The 16,495-nt window shown below is 39.0% G+C and overlaps 1 protein-coding gene across 1 annotated transcript; it reads right to left on the bottom strand.

Moving 5' to 3' along the window:
• Window positions 1–2,187: 2,187 nt before the first annotated feature.
• On the bottom strand, window positions 2,188–16,077 carry LOC104510911 (protein Hook homolog 3; the record flags this gene model as incomplete). The annotated part of the gene is made up of 8 exons (XM_010153311.1): window positions 2,188–2,267; window positions 2,775–2,862; window positions 5,749–5,859; window positions 9,237–9,438; window positions 10,938–11,078; window positions 13,173–13,336; window positions 14,468–14,551; window positions 16,015–16,077. Coding segments are annotated over 8 exons (927 nt in total), but the record flags the coding sequence as incomplete, so codon positions are not given.
• Window positions 16,078–16,495: the final 418 nt, after the last annotated feature.

Below are 16,495 nucleotides of genomic sequence, written 5' to 3'. Positions count from 1 at the left end.
GAAAGCCAGTTTTGCCATAAAACAAGGTAAGGTTAAGGGACCTGCACTGGAGATCCAGCTCCTAGCAGTAAAATGGCAAGATAGACGTTGCCATATCTCGATGGACGTGATCAGCAAAATGACAGCTATGTCCCCACCAACGAGCAAAAAGGAAACACAAACTTTCCTAGGCATTGTGGGTTTCTGGTGGATGCACATTCCAAATTACAGCCAAATTGTAAGCCCTCTCTATGAAGTGACTCATAAGAAAAACGATTTCAGATGGGGCCCTGAGCAGCGACAAGCCTTTGAACAGATCAAACGGGAGATCATGCATGCAGTCGCCCTTGGACCAGTCCGGACAGGGCCAGAGGTAACGAATGTGCTCTACTTTGCAACTGGTGAGAATGGCCCTACCTGGAGTCTCTGGCAGAAAGATCCAAGGGAGACCCGAGGTCGACTCCCAGGATTTTGGAGTTGGGGATATAGAGGATCCGAGGTCTGCTACACTGCCACCGAAAAAGAGATACTGGCAGCTTATGAGGGAATCCGAGCTGCCTCAGAAGTGGTTGGAACTGAAGCACAGCTCCTCCTGGCACCTCCACTACCAGTGCTGGTCTGGATGTTCAAAGGCCAAGTTTCTTCTACACATCATGCCACTGATGCTACATGGAGTAAGTGGGTTGCCCCGATCACAGAACAATCTCCAATAGAAAATCCCAGTCACCCAGGAATCTTGGAAGTGATCATTGACTGTCCTGAAGAAGCAAAAATTTCAGAATATCACCAGAGGAGGAGGTGACATGCTGAAGAGCCCCCTGTGTATAATAAATTACCAGAAAATGAGAAGCGATATGCCCTGTTCACTGATGGGTCCTGCCACATTATAGGGAAACATCAGAGGTGGAAAGCTGCTGTGTGGAGTCCCACATGACAAGGTGCAGAGACTGCTGAAGGCCAAGGTGAATCGAGTCAGTTTGCAGAGGTAAAGGACATGCAGCTGGGCTTTGGACATTGCTAAATGAGAGAAATGGCCAGTGCTTTACCTCTATACTGACTTGTGGATGGTAGCAAATGCCCTGTGGGGGTGGCTACAGCAGTGGAAGCAGAGCAACTGGCAGTGGAGAGGCAAACCCCTCTAGGCTGCAGCATTGTTGCAAGATATTACTGCCCAGTTAGACAACTTGGTCGTTAAAGTGTGTCATGTAGAAGCCCACGCACCCCAGAGTCAAGCCACTGAAGAACACTGATACAATAAGCAGGTGGACTGGCAACATAAAGGTGAGCTGCTTTTAGCCCAGTGGGCCCATGACACCTCGGGCCACCAAGGGACAGATGCCACATACATATGGGCTCGTGACCAAGGGGTGGACCTGACCATGGACGCTATTGCTCAGGTTATTCATGAATGTGAAACATGTGATGCAATTAAACAAGCCAAGAGGCTAAAGCTTCTCTGGTATGGGGGATGATGGCTGAAACATAAACATGGGGCGGCCTAGCAGATTGATTATATCACACCCCTGCAAACCCACGAAGGCAAGCCAAGCGACAGCCTTTCCCTCATCTGCTAAGCATGTCACCTTGTCAAAGAAAATCAGGTTTGTCAGCAGGACCTGCCTTTCATAAACCCATACTGACTGGGCCTGATCACCTGGTTGTCCTGTATATGCCCCATGATGTCACTCAAGGTGATCTGCTCCATAACCTTCCCTGGCACTGGGGTCAGGCTGACAGGCCTGTAGTTACCCAGATCCTCCTTCTGGCCCTTCTTGTAGATGGGTGTCACACTGGCTAACCTCCAGTCAACTAGGACCTCCCCCGTTAGCCAGGACTGCTGGTAAATGATGGAAAGTGGCTTGGTGAACACTTCCACCACCTCCCTCAGTACCCCGGGTGGATCCCATCTGGTCCCATAGACTTGTGTGTGCCTCAGTGATGTAGCAGGTCTCTACCCATTTCCCCTTGGATTATGGGGGCCCTATTCTGCTCCCTGTGGGTTTTTGGTGTTGTTTTTTTTTTATCCCCTCTCAGGAGCACAATACAAACTCAAAAAAAGTCAACTGCATTTTGTGTTAAGCATAACAGCTTCTGTTTTGCAGAAATACAGAGAGAAAAATTGCAACCATTAATTGCAGAAACTTTCTAACAGTGAAAACTAACTAATCACCTATGGGTATACTGTGAAGGTTAGTAAACACAGCACACATTAGCTTACTTTATTTCAGGAGTAACAATTTCTGCTGCTAAACTGTCTGAAGGCTCTTGTCTTCCCAGAGGCATCAGTCCTGGATTAAGTAAAAAATGTAGCAAGCAGATCAGTAACTTTCTTTAAAAAGACCAGAAGTAAACATAGTTCTGAAGTTTACAGTTTTAGAGTAATGCTAGACAATGGAAAATAATACTAAGTCAGGCTACAGCAAGAGAGAGAGACAAGCACAATTTCATTGTGAGAATAATCATTATTTCTGTCTTCATTCTGAAGCAATTTTGTGGTGTATTTTCTGTTCATTAGCTTATCAATGATCTACAAAGCTGTGCAGTATAACACCTAGAAATAAACTGCAACACATGAAACATCATACACACATGATAAAACTTACCTCTCTAATGAAAATTAGAAATTATAGTTTTCAAATGCTTACAGATTTATGAATAGCTGAAGCAGCATCTCACTACTGATCTTAGAAGAGCTTACATTCATTCTGTGCTAAACAAAAGCACACACAATACTCTCCAGAGACGTCATGTAAACTTCAGAAAAGATGCATTTAATCTCCTTATTTGTCCTTTACCTGTTGTGGTGAGTTGACCCTCCTGAGCTTGTACACATCTAAGCTCTTCAATAGTTTCTTTCAAAGAATCCCTTTCTGTTCTTAATCTCTGAATAATTGGAAAGAGAATGAGTATTAGATTCAGCACTATAATCCACCTTTAACTGTACACAAGTAACCAAAAGGCACTGCCATCAACACTTCAAAAAAATATAATACAAGTCTAGAGATGATCTTCAAATAAAAAAATCTCAGTCTACTGCATAACAGAAAAACATAAATATTATATATTGCACAAGAACAGAAAGATTGTTATTTGTTATTACACTTCTGGGGGTAAAAATATCAGGGTATAAGCTTACAAAAATCAAGATATTAGTGACACAAAGCTCTGGTACCAGGTAGTAAACAGCATCCACTGGGGCCACTCAGCCATCCTCTTTTTCCCCCTTATCGAGACTGATTTTAAGGGAAAGGGAAGTGAATTAAGAGACTCTCACCAAGAAACCAAGGTATATCCAGGAGTGAAATTAAAAAAAAAGCTGAGTACACAGTCATCATAAAAAACTGCATTAACTTAATTTTCTTTGTCTTTCAACAGTGGAAGTGTGAGCAGTATTTCCATATGCCCTTCCTCCTGTTTGTTAACTGGCCTTGGCATTCACTAGCATCTTAGTTATGGAAGAAAAATAGTGACTTGAGGCTCAGTCTAAAGAGAAGAGAAGAACAGGACTGGACCACCTTGGGATCTACACAGACGGGCTCTTCAGTCACATCAGCCAAATACTCTCCTGATTTGGCATGAGTCACGTTTTGGCAAAAAATAAGAATCCACAGGTAGCATCAACTTTTAGTCCAGAAGGTTCCCAAGATTCAAAAGTGAGAGGATAAAATGTCAAATATGTAAAGATCCAAGTTGTAGTTTGCTCCAGAATGAGACATATCCAGTATTACTAAATGGTCCAGGACAGACCACTGGTCTCTGTAGGTATGGCGTGGTGCTGGCTGACAGCTCCTCGCGTTTCATCCTATTAAGTTCAATTCAGATGTATTTTACATTTCAGCCCACATGGATCCAGGACTTGGAATCACTTTGGCAAAGAACATTTTGGTGAGGTGAACAGAAGCTTCTGCTATATTTCTGAATCCTGCCAGGTGCAACTGTCAGTGCAATCTGAGTGAATTGTACATTCTGTTAGCACTGAAAGCTGTTTTGCACACACCGCAGGTCAAAAGACTTTTTACCATAAATGCTACAGAAGAAGAGACACACAGAGGAGTGCTCCAACTCAGCAGCTGAAAGCAAGGATTCTGCAGTCTGCTGTCATCAGTTAGAAAACACCAAGTTGATTTGTCAAATGCCAGGATATTTTAATGAATAGAAAAAGCTCTAGGGCTTCACTTGTACATTGCAGACAAAGTCAAGTCATCAAATTATCTTACTACTTACCATAAAACACCGCACAGAGGTAAAATTCCAAGCTATATAGCTGAAGATACCAAAAACACTACCACACTTTGCCAAAACATAAAGGCAAGCACAGAATCTATTTCAGTAACTGTTTCCAAAATATAACTGACAACGTACCACTATATAGCTTGTGAGCTGTGGTGGGCAACACTACTGATATGTATGTGACAACAGGGAACAGAAAAAGTAGGTAACACGGGTAAGGATTCACTAATTCAACTGTTGAGAGACTTCAGCTGAAATCTACTTCTCATAGATGCATATCCATTCAAAAGAATGTATTGAAAAATAACATTTGTCCCCCCCAAAAATGCTGCTTGCCTCAGCAGCAGCATTTAAAACAAAACTACACGACAATGGCCTGCAATTCAGATCCTTTGTGCAAGATGAAACGGTCCACCAAGCAATGGGTAAGCCACAGACACAACCTTACCATTGTCACACACAAAAAAACTCAAAACCAAACTTTAAATACGGAGCAGGAAAGAATGCCAAAACTTAGAACAAATACAGTTACTATGGGCATTCCAATCTGAACTGAAGGGCAGATGGAAGTGATATTGAGGACAAATGCCTACGATAGTTGAAAAATATTAAAAAAATACAGAAATCAAGAACCTATGAATAGAAAATAACTGAAAACTTTCAGTTCAAATGGTAATCAGGTGCAGGTGCTGAAAATTTTGGAAAGAAGTGGACAGGAAGTATGACTATTGAGGGAAGAGCCTATAGAGATTCTGACTGATGGATAGACAGACTTACACGTAAAGCAAGCCTAAGAAATTGTTAACTCGAAGTGGTGGCCTTGGTTTGAGGTAGTCTGAGGCACCTGCGTATAGACTCCTAAGAAACAAGTTGAAATAAACTGGTGAGAAAACAGTGTGCAAGGGAAGTCTGAAGGATCAATCTTGGTAAAAGAAGACAGAGCAATTAATTGCAGAGTCACTAGCAGCGAACAACAGAGAGGAAGGGAATAGGCTGGTATCCATCCTGTGTGTTCCACGATGGCAATACAAGACAGATTAACAAGGAGCTGTCATCAGAGGCAAGATCGCCACAAGGGACACATCACTACACAACTCCTAATCTTCTTGCTGCAGTAGTCATGACTCCATGAAGAGAAACATGCTGATGGTACCTCAAAGAATGCTTCAGAAAAAAATGCAACATGAGTTTAGTTCTAGGACGATACTGCAGAAACCCTACTTTAAACAGTTTTTCAGAATACATTACAATTACCCTAGGTATTTATTAACCTTCTCATGGTAAATGGTGAGATAGGAAGGCTTTTCCTCTTAAAAATGGGTTGCATATGTTTTTGTACAGTCACTTTATTACATGCTGTACAGCTCTTAGGTTTAAAAAAGATCTTCTACACAAACATTAGAAAATTTTAAGTGAAAAAGGATTTCCTAATTTAAAAAGCTTGCTGTAAATGGCTAGCTATAATTACCATACCTCTGTGTTATAAAGGACACAAAGTTGCTATCACTACTACCAAAAAAAGAACACTTTGGCACTTACATCTTTTTCTTTTTGGAGGCTGTCTACTTTTTCTTTCAGTCGTTTGCATTCATAATCTAATTTATCAGCTTTCTTGGATTCTTCAGATAACCTGTTTTGTAGTTCAACTGCCTGTGAGAACAAGAATCAATAATTTGTCTGCAAATATTAATATTAAAACAAAATACACAAGACAAAGTAGCCAATTACCATGCACCACGAGTCATGTTGTAAACAAGTTAAATAGTTACTTATAGGACACACTAAAAACTGCTTTCATCCAGTTGTTCTGTTTCAGCAAAACCAACAGCATTCAAATATTTGGTCTTAGCACAGGCACAAGAAGTAAAAACTGTGAAGCATCTAAAATGAAGAATTTAAGCCCAAGCATGGTTTACAGATAAAAGCTATTCTATGGATCAAAGAGCTTAGGAAAAGTAGAAAAAATGTCCTGCTTTCTGAGAAGCCTAGAGAAAAGGAAAAAAAAACACTCTGAAGAAAGCAAATTATCTACACCTTTTGTAAACTCTATTTCGCAAGCCTCACTCAGAAGTCAAACACCAGTTTATGCAGTCAGGAAAGGTTTCTTAACCTGAGATTTTCCTAATAATTTTTAATGTACTAAAGATTCAGCCACACGCTCATAAACAGTTCAGAAGTTCCTTACTTCAGAAGGAAACACTGCTAACAAAATCACATGTATACCTTCAAATGCAGATCAGTAAAGGGCTTTTGAAAATTAAATGAGCAGAAATCCGAAAGCTGAGCAGAAACAATCAGTGAACGAGAGGCAAATCAATGAAGGCTTGCCTTTTCAAAACTCACAGCCTCTCAGAAAAGGCTCATTCTCAGAACATGAGTAAAGCTCATAATGCAGAGAGCAGGGAAGCAAGTAATCTGCATAAAAACTGACCTGCAAACACAAAAGCTGAATGAAGACTCAGCTGAAGATGTTCATCTGCTTCTGAAGCAATTCAGAAGAAGACTTTTTCATGGCTTTCAGATTACAGAGAAAGTGATTAACTTAAATTGTGAAGCAAAGCAGTAACCATATTACATTAAGACTGCCTATTTTTTCTAATTATCTTTTATTTTCAACATGTATAGCTATAGTAAAATAACTACCAGAAATAGAAATCTGCATGATCTTAAGTCTTAGAGAAGGACTTTGCTGCTGCTGTTCTTAAATTAAAGCTGCAAAAAAAAGGTCAGGCCCGTCATTTCTGAAATTATCAGGTTAAAAAACTGTATCAAAATGTTAGCTATGAAAATATTTTATTCCTCAGATGTGACATCCTTCACTGGGGCTATCAGAAAAACTGTAGGTAAAAAAAATGCAGGCCTTCACCCGTTTCCTCGTGATTGTGCCCCGACTTGCAAAACAGGTATATTTTCACCTCAAATGGAAACAAATGCATTAATGTTTGTAATCACTCATGCTATGGTAATGATATGCAGAAAAACCTTGCAGGAAATAAATTGTCTTGCATCAGGACTTGGGAGTGCAAAGAAAGATATATAGCTACATGGTATCAAGAAAGAGTAAAAAAAAAATAATTAACTGTCATCACATTTACTGAGCATTATCTGATGTGTGGAATGAGTAAAGCAGGAATTTTGCAGCAAAGAAAAGCCAGACACTGTTAAAAATGTTATCAGAATGCACATGCACAAAGGGGCTGAATTAAAATTACAAAAAATAATTCTGAAGTCTTCACATTTCAGTCTTTCATGCTGCAACAAAAAGTTTCTTTAAAAATGCTTGTGCTTGCTGTGAACAAAAACTCTTACACAAATAAATGCTGTTACATCTCCCAGCACAACACATCATGACTAACCTCATCTCACACAAACTGCTGGGTGGGGTGAAGATACGATTTTCTTGCAGACAACTACAGGAGTTTAAACTAAGCATGTACATTTGCACAGCACAGGGCTTCTCAGCCAAAGAAATAATTCCTCTGACGGCATCATCACAAGTGAGGTTGGACCCTTCACACACCAGACAAGACATATTCCACTACAAGGGCACACCTGTGCTCAGCTCTGAGATAACATCAGAATCCTTACACCTGGCTTAACTCTTATAGCACAATTTAAGATTCTGAGAAATTAATCTTGTGACAGTTGATGATTCAGAGGCAGGTCTCAAAAGAAGCCTAGCCTTGGAGACACTGAAGGCAAACACACTGTTGGTTCATTTTGAGGCACTGTGGTCAGGTGATGAAAACTCACATCTGATACGAGACACCTGAGGTTTACTCCAGTCTCATCCAGCAGAACAGTTTTGTACAAATCAACAGCTCCTCAGACATGAAATCCTATCCATAAAACACAGGGAATGTTCAATAAAAGGAGGAGTACTTTTGCAGCACAAATGATGGGACTGCCCCTTCCAACATCCTTACTGTTGGTGAAGTAAGAACAATCAGATGCAGATGTCGAGGTTACACAACTACATCACATGCTCAGTTGTTCTAAGGAGTGAAATATTTGTTACCAGTAAACATGATACTACTCATATGTGAAAGGCCATTGCTTTCTACATTTACCCTTCAATTGTCTGTTATTTCATCATTGTTCTTGTCTGAGTTCTGTACTTACAATTAGCTCATAGAGGCTGCAGCTGGTTATCTTAAGACTAAGATGGCCAAGTGCAGGGAAAAAGCTATCAAGTCTCACGGACACACATTGCTCCCAGGCTTGCAGTGATATTCATGGTTGTTTCTGTATTTTTATTCTGCTGTAAGCTGACATATAGGGACCCCTGTGCCATGATCATTAGAGCTTATGAGCAGGCAGAAATACAGTGCAGGCACTACTGCTTTACTGAACCAGGGTCTGTCTGGCCCTGTAACAAGAATCCCAGGATGATGTCATGTCGATGTAGTGTAGAAGCAGAGAGAAGATTAAGCACATCTTCCACATTTACATAAACAGGATCACATGGCACTTTTATAAGCAGGAGGATAAACAGATGCCTTTCACTCCAGAGAGTGTGCTGGTGACACATTTTGTATTCTGCTGCATCCATATACACAACAGGGATGATACACATCCTACTCTCTTCATAACTGGACAAATACAGACATATCAAACTAACCAGAACTTTAACAAACAAGAGGTTGCTTAACCACTTACCTCAGCTGTGGTGCTTTCCTCAGTGTTAAAAATTGGTAAGTGAAGAGTGGATAAGTTTTCTGAAAGCAGAGGCTGTAATTCAAGCCCCACTACTGAATATACATTAGGAATAATTTGAGAATAAACTTATCTGCTGATTTTTTAAAAGTAAGAAATACTGCTTATTGGCAAACTAATGTGAACGTGAAATACTGGTAAGAATTGGAAGAAAGGAGAAGAAAGGTAGTACCCACAAAACATGGCAGTCTTCTAAACACGAGTAGCTGTTTGTTCATAATTTCTTTTTTACTTTGAAATATTAGCCATGTTCTGAAGAGAAAGTGTTGAACACTACAGAGAACTGTTGCATTGATGGTGTCTGTTCTTACCTGTCTCTTGTATGTTTCCAGCTGACTGCGTGCTGCATTGGCCTTCCTTAGTTCTTCTTCCAGGCTCACAGTATTTTGCATATACATTGTATTCTTCTCTTCCAAGAGTTTCACTTGTCGACGCAAATCACCCAGGTCTTCCAATTTCTTTTTGTATGACTCCACCTGGCTTTCTAACTTGGCTACTTTATCGGAAGAATGCCTGGAGGGACAGTTGCATCAAATTTGTACTCTGAAAACTAACAAAATTGAAATGTCCTGATGCTTCCTCAGTATTCTGCCCTAATGAAGAATACATTCTGGGACATCATGGGGAGGATGAGAAAGCAGTCATATCCTCACATTACTAATGTTTTCAGTTTTAACTTGTCTGCTTCCGTCCCATAACTATTTGTCAAGTCAGAGAGCTGCTAATGGAGGTACTTTCAGACACTATCACTCTTCGTAATACAGATGCCTGATCAGCTTCCAATCTTAAAATAATAGTTAAAGCACCTTCACTCCCACCCATTTACTTTCAATTCCAAATCAATCCTCAGTCCTACATTTTACAAGGGTAAAGAATAAAATTTTCTGCCCTTCAATCTGTTTCAATTATAGCCAGGAAGAAAACCATAAAGATCCATTTCCTGGCCAGCATATACTTGGTGACACAGAAGTACCTTAACAGCTTTGGAACCGGATTCCTTCTAAAAAACCCCAAAACATCAGGCTCCATTCTTAACATTTCAGAGTTTTTCAGTTCACCTAGTGCACTGCCAGGACAGCAACAGCCCTTACCCCAACTATCCACAGCCTCGCTACTATAACTGTCCCGAGTTTCATTTTAGAACAAAACCATCTACAGATTCAATTTCCTGTGAAATCTGGAGAATCCCACAGAACTGACAGTCAGTCTATAGGACACTGGGGCAAGCCACATCTCCTTAATCCTCACTGAAGTGCAGAGCCTCTCTCTTTGAAGCCATGCTGTCCACACAGTTTATGGAATTATGCAGCCTGATGGGCTCATGCCTGATACTAATGACAGAGGAGGCAGACATACATAGCTTGGGTAGAAAGCTGCTGGTGAATTAGAAAAGGTAGTATTAAAGTAAGTCTTGCTAGACTTGCTAGAAAGAGTGACACAGGTGGGTAGCGGATAACTGTTCTGAATGGCCCATGGCAGCAAGACGCCACCACTGAAGAGTAACGTTCCATAGTAAAAGGGGCTGCCTCACGCTATAAACCCCTAGCATCATCAAATCATGACAACTTTGGGTGCTAAAATCCAGTGGAATAGAGAGCTGTAACAGATGTTCATACTAGCATCATACGATGAAACAAAAGCACCAGCCAAAGACCAAATAAGGCAAATGCAAGAAAAGAAAGGGTCTAGCTCCCAGATGAGAACAGATGACCAAGTCATAACAAAGGTGAGTAAAGAATACTCAAGAGACCAGTAGGTGACTTGTTATGACCATGAGATGGTGTAGGTTTTCTAAGATTACTAACAGTAATTGATTAGGCACATAACAAATAAGTAATCTACTTAAGCAGAATTGTGTGGTGGACTGCATACTTAACTGGTGGATCCAAAACAGCCTTCTCATTAAGAAAGCTTTTGTATCTTATATTAAAACTATTTAAACAAAAGCTAATAAACAAATTATATGGATTAAAAGTTACTAGTTTGAAAAGGGTTAATGGAACAGAGTTTACCTGAGTACATCGATCTCATCCTTCAAAGACTGAGCCTCCTCTGCCAGTGCAGTAAGCTCTTCTGTTTGTTGTCTCAATTCAGCAATTTCCTTCTCTAGTTCTTCACAGCGTATTCGATAGTCATCTTTGGCAGCTTCTAATCTGTAGAAATGAAGTAAAACAGAAAACAAATTCTCAGCTTGAGCCACAGTTACCTTTCCTGCTCCTCATCCTCTCTAAAAACACATGAAACTGCCTTCTGGTGCAGTGAAGGAGAACAGCAACCCAATGTTCTTATTCAAAAATGTAGAAGCAAACTGAATTTTTAATGGTCCCAATTTGACATCAGTCTTTATATTTGGAAGATCATAAGGTAATGTATGTTCTCAGACATGCAAATCCTGAGTTTCATCTGTCACAGTAATTTTTCACAATGGAAGCTCAAGCAGAAATTTCCACCTTTTTCCATCGTGATGCATAACAGAGTTGGAACATGACATCTTCATTCTAAGATTCTGATCAGCTGTTTGACTCCTATACACCTTCAACAATATTGAACTGAATTGTCAGATGTTCTAAAAGCTGTAGATCTCTCAAAGTTGCTTCATTTATTTACTTACTTACTTATAAAGATCCTGTGCCTGTCAGTACCTCTGAAGAAGTTATACATTTATTTATCTACTTAGCCTGTAAAGAGCTCAGAACAAAGTTTCTGGAGTGAACTACTTACATAAAGCATACACAGGCAAACCTGCATTAACCTGGTAGTGAACAAAGGGAATAATTAAGAGAAACTTTCTCAAAGTATTTTGAGCAACTGGAAGAGGACACAACCTAGAACATGGAGTCCTATTGTGATTTCGATCTGAAATTAAAATTATAAAAAGTATTCTATCCATTGGTTCAAAGTGTCCAAAAACAACCTACAACTCTGGAGACAAAGGATAGTCAGCAGGTCGTCTAAACCCTATACAACAAATAGTCAGATCTTGATAGAATGGAACTGTCAAAGGACATAAAGAGGCAAGACTGGGAGAAAAACTGCTGTACCACACTGGGCATCAGTTAAGCTGTACAGATACCCTGTTTGGTCAGGTGGAGCTGGAGAAGGAACACACACAAATTGCCATTTGAAACCGCAAGCCATGAAGGCAGGGGAAGGAGGTAAAGGAGGTTGGGTGATGAGTCTCACAGGTGAACAGGGTTTGGAGGAAGACCTTTCGAACCCAAAACTAGAGTAACAGGCAGTGCAGATATCTACAGGGAGAAAGTGTGGTCAAACAGGAATTAATAACAGACTCAGGTAGGAATCATTCCAGACCATGGAGACGAATAAGAAGAGATAAAAGGGAACAGCGGAGAAACATCACATTATTCCTTTACAGCGTAGATGTATAGAAAGAATAAAACCAGGCACGAGCTGCTGTGAAAGAGAAACACTAAACATTCTTCAGAAAAATGAAGGAAGTGGGTGTGTCTGAACATGCAGGGTTAGCAAGAAGTGGAAAAATGGCAGGACAGATGAAAAAGGAATGTTACATGGCAGCAGGCTTAAGAATTAGAAAAGGGCAACCAGAAGAGAACAAAGAGAAGAAAAAATGGCAGTGTAAAGCAACACCATTGTTTCACTCACAGAAGTACATCATCTTTTCATTCTTGTTGCTGAAGTGGATCAGCTTTCTTGAGCAGAGTAGGCTTACACAGCCTGAAAGCAACAGTCCAAAGGACCAGGAAGGATATTTAAAGAGGAACTGCATTTCCACGTGTTGAAGAAATGCAAAGCTCACTTGCAGATAACCTTCATCTTTCAGATACAAAACAATTTGTTTTTAAACTCAGAGAAGGACAGATTTTGCTATATAGTATCACCTGTAGTACTGCCCATAACAAACCTTCAGCTAAGAATTCCTACATCTTAAAAATACAGTCAGAATAACATACATAAAGGAAAGCATGATACTCTTGATTTTCACTGATTTTGAAAAACATCAGTGAAATGATTGCACACAAACAATTCAAAGTAACTTCACAGAGTAGAGAGTGACATGTATACAGCATTTCAGCATTAAGAAAACATCTTTTTTTTTAATGCTGGCTTGTAAAGAGGCAAATTATAACACATCACTGTAAAAACTTTACTGCTGTAGTTATACCACCCATTATACTAATTCACAACTGTCAGCAAAACTGGAAGTATGCACGTCATGTCTGCTGCCAGCTACAAACAAACAGTCTAACCAAGTGTAGCTTTTCTACCTAAATGTTTCCTCTTGGAGTTGTTCTAGTTGTGTCTGCAGCTGCAAGTGCCTACGACCTGCAGGGCTGTTGGGATCTTCAATAGAATCAGACTGATTTAAACGTTCCATCAAAATCTGGTTCTCAGCGAGCAAGCTGCTCTTCTCCTCCTGGAGGGCTGCAACCTGTTGCAATAAAAGCATAAATTGGAATAATCGAGCTATCCAGCTAGAGAGCATTTTTTTTTAATGTCCATAATAAAGTATCAACACAACCCACAAATGAAAAGAAAGGTTTCAATAATCACATTTCACAAGAATATATCATAACATTAATAGCCATTCAATTGTTACGTGATGTAATCAACAGATTGCAACATTACAGGCTGTTAACGTTTTCTGTATGGTAAATCTATTAACTGTATTTCACATGAGTATCTGAAGAAAACATAATAGTTATCACAAAAGATAACTACCTTTACAACAAAGTCTGCATACTTTCACAACAAATAAAACTAGCCCTCCCCATTAAAGCTTTTATAACTGATTTTCAAAAGAAACAATGCCTACAAAACAGGAACACAGTCTGTAAGATGACTCAATTTCCGCCAGTGGTGTGAAAACAGGCAGTAGTGCAGCACTATGGGTTTGTGCAACTCAAACAACACCTGAAGCATGGGTTCATATATTACTAACTAATACAGAGTTAACACACAGGAGAAGGGGGGGAAGAGAGGGCATATGAACATCTCAACAAGTGGAAATGCTTCAATAAGAGCTTGAATCATCAGATACACCAAAAGCGGTCATCACACACAAATCAGCTTCATTAATTCTAACAGTTACTGAACTGCTTGGCAAAAGCCTGAATTACACTCCAAAGTGGGGTTGCAATGGCAATGCCTTTCTGGATGATGTACACTTGATTTACACAAAGGTGTATTCTAAATCAATACACAGCTCATAAGACCCACAGTAGCTTCTCACTGGAATGTAACTCTTAACTGAAACTGTTATAGCAGCATAAACTCTCTCAGCTCTCTAATGCAAGAGTTGAAACACCCAGCTCAATCCCTTCCCACCTGAATGGAAAAACGTTTTGCTGGTATGAATCATCTTAACACTGGCAACATTGCATCAAGGTAAGAAACAATGAAATTCACTCTGCTACCACAAGTAAAGCAAAATAGTTACAGCTCAATTTTCATCTCTTTTAAAAATTATGTTTGCACATTATATTTCTTGTTTTCAGCTGCCTAAAAATGAACACATCTCTTTCCCACTTCAAAATTAATATGTACAATATAGCAAACCTACCTGCATATCTAACTCATGACATCTCTGGGAAATTTCTTCTTTTGTTGCTAGTGCTTCATTTAATTCTTCTGTAGTTTTCTTCAGCTGTCATAAACAACAAACATTTATATCTTCACCACTTTCTGTGAAGTGTCTAAAATATTCTGAAGTACATGACTGTGAAATTACTTTTACATTTAGGTAATACATTAGTTTTTTGAAAACTGAGGCAATTGAGCTCTTATAAAGAATGAAAGAAGCATATATGATTACTGTTTAGTTTGTGTGACAGTAAAAAGTAATATTTGGTCTTACAAAAATACATTAGAATTATCACATCTATTATGAATTGAGTCAAAATATCCTGAAGAACTTGGTCCTGAAGAAGTCATCAACTCTGTATGCTGAAAAAAATTGTCAATACCACTTTTCTTTACGGATGCAAAGAGTGCGTAATTTCAGTTTTCAATCTACTTTTCAAATACAGAAAGGACCGGATGGTGAAATACAGGGAATGGACAATTAGGGTAAAATCTCTCTAGTCACTGCAAACTAGTCTTACTGCAAAACAGGAATACAACTAACTTGGTGAGAGAGAAGCCTAGCCTTCTGAAAAAGGGCACTGAACCTTGTAAGCAGTGTGAAATATTCAGATGCTACCCTTCAAAGACTTTATGTGCAAGGATAAGTATCTTGCAAGTATGCATATGAATGCAAGTTAATGTAACAAAAAACACAGCTACAAGAAAATTGGTCTGACAAAACAGGTGCATGCATATTATATATCTAGAGATATATATCTGTGTTGTTATATATGACAAATTTTAGATGGGCCTTTTCAAACAGCATCATCGTATCTCATTTTTCCAAGTTTATTTCTCAAGGCCTGTTGACATACAAAAATTAATTCCATCTGCCAGAATTTACCTACTTCTGCACAGAAAGCACAATGGAGGAACACAGGAAGACCAATGAACTATACTTCTCAATTAGAAAAATACTGAGAAGTTGGACAGTGTTATCATGAAGTTAAGATAGTATAAAAATAATTGGGTTTGCATATTCTTTAAATGTGTCAGACAGGGCAGGATTCTATTTGAAAACTTCTCTTGTACATTGTAATAGTTCTCAGGACTGCTTCAAGGATTTTTGAGCCACATCCATGGGGCTTTTTTAAACTGACTTTGGAATTAGGAACTGGCAAAATAAGTTTTATTCAAACACTACATTTTAGTGTTTGGGTTTTCTTTTTTTTTTTCCCCCTTTTTTAATCTTTCTTTCTGAAGACAAAAATATTTGCACCAGTATGCAGTTTTGCTATACTACGTCATACAGCTGAACTTGCGTTCCAGACTGAGTTTTTCTCTCCTTTAAATAGACAAAGTGGATAAACTCAACTTAGAAAGCAAAAGGATTTGAAATACTGAAATTAGTTTTCCACTTGCTATTTGAATTTCCCACAAAACCCTTTCAAGATTAAAGAAAAAAGGCAGACTTCTTAATAAAACAAAATGACAAGGCACTGATGTGCTCTGATTGAAAGAAAAGAAACATCTAGTCTTAGATACCTGCCGATCAAGGTCAACGTAAGCATCATTTCCAACAGAGACTGGAGACTCTTTACTCATCAACTGCAATTAGATTACACTGGATTAGAAAAAGCAAGGATTTATTTTTATATTAACAGGTAAGCTTCAATGAAATACCAAACTTTTTTAAATTTGGGAGCCTAAACCCAACTTCATTCCGAAGTTTTAAAATTCATTTTTATATATGACATATTCAGAAGCAATTACAGAAAGAAATCTTCAGAATTTATAACACTTAAAGCACTATAAAAGAAATCTTACATCATCTGTGTTTATTCTGAAAATGCACATTTTTTACCTACAGTACACTCTGCTAAGCATTTTACTGAAGTGGCATTGGAAGGAGGGTTGCTATGAACACACCATGTAAGACCTGCCTTTAATTTTCCCTATCAGTGGTTTTCCTTTCTGATCACCTGGAAGTTCACATCTATTTATTTATTTATATGTCTAAAGTTGG

Source organism: Eurypyga helias, unplaced genomic scaffold (genome assembly GCF_000690775.1).
Source record: "Eurypyga helias isolate BGI_N326 unplaced genomic scaffold, ASM69077v1 scaffold38136, whole genome shotgun sequence".
NCBI classification, from domain to species: Eukaryota; Metazoa; Chordata; class Aves; order Eurypygiformes; family Eurypygidae; genus Eurypyga; species Eurypyga helias.
Note: the sequence above shows the minus strand (reverse complement) of the source record. Positions and strands in the feature narration are given on the sequence as shown.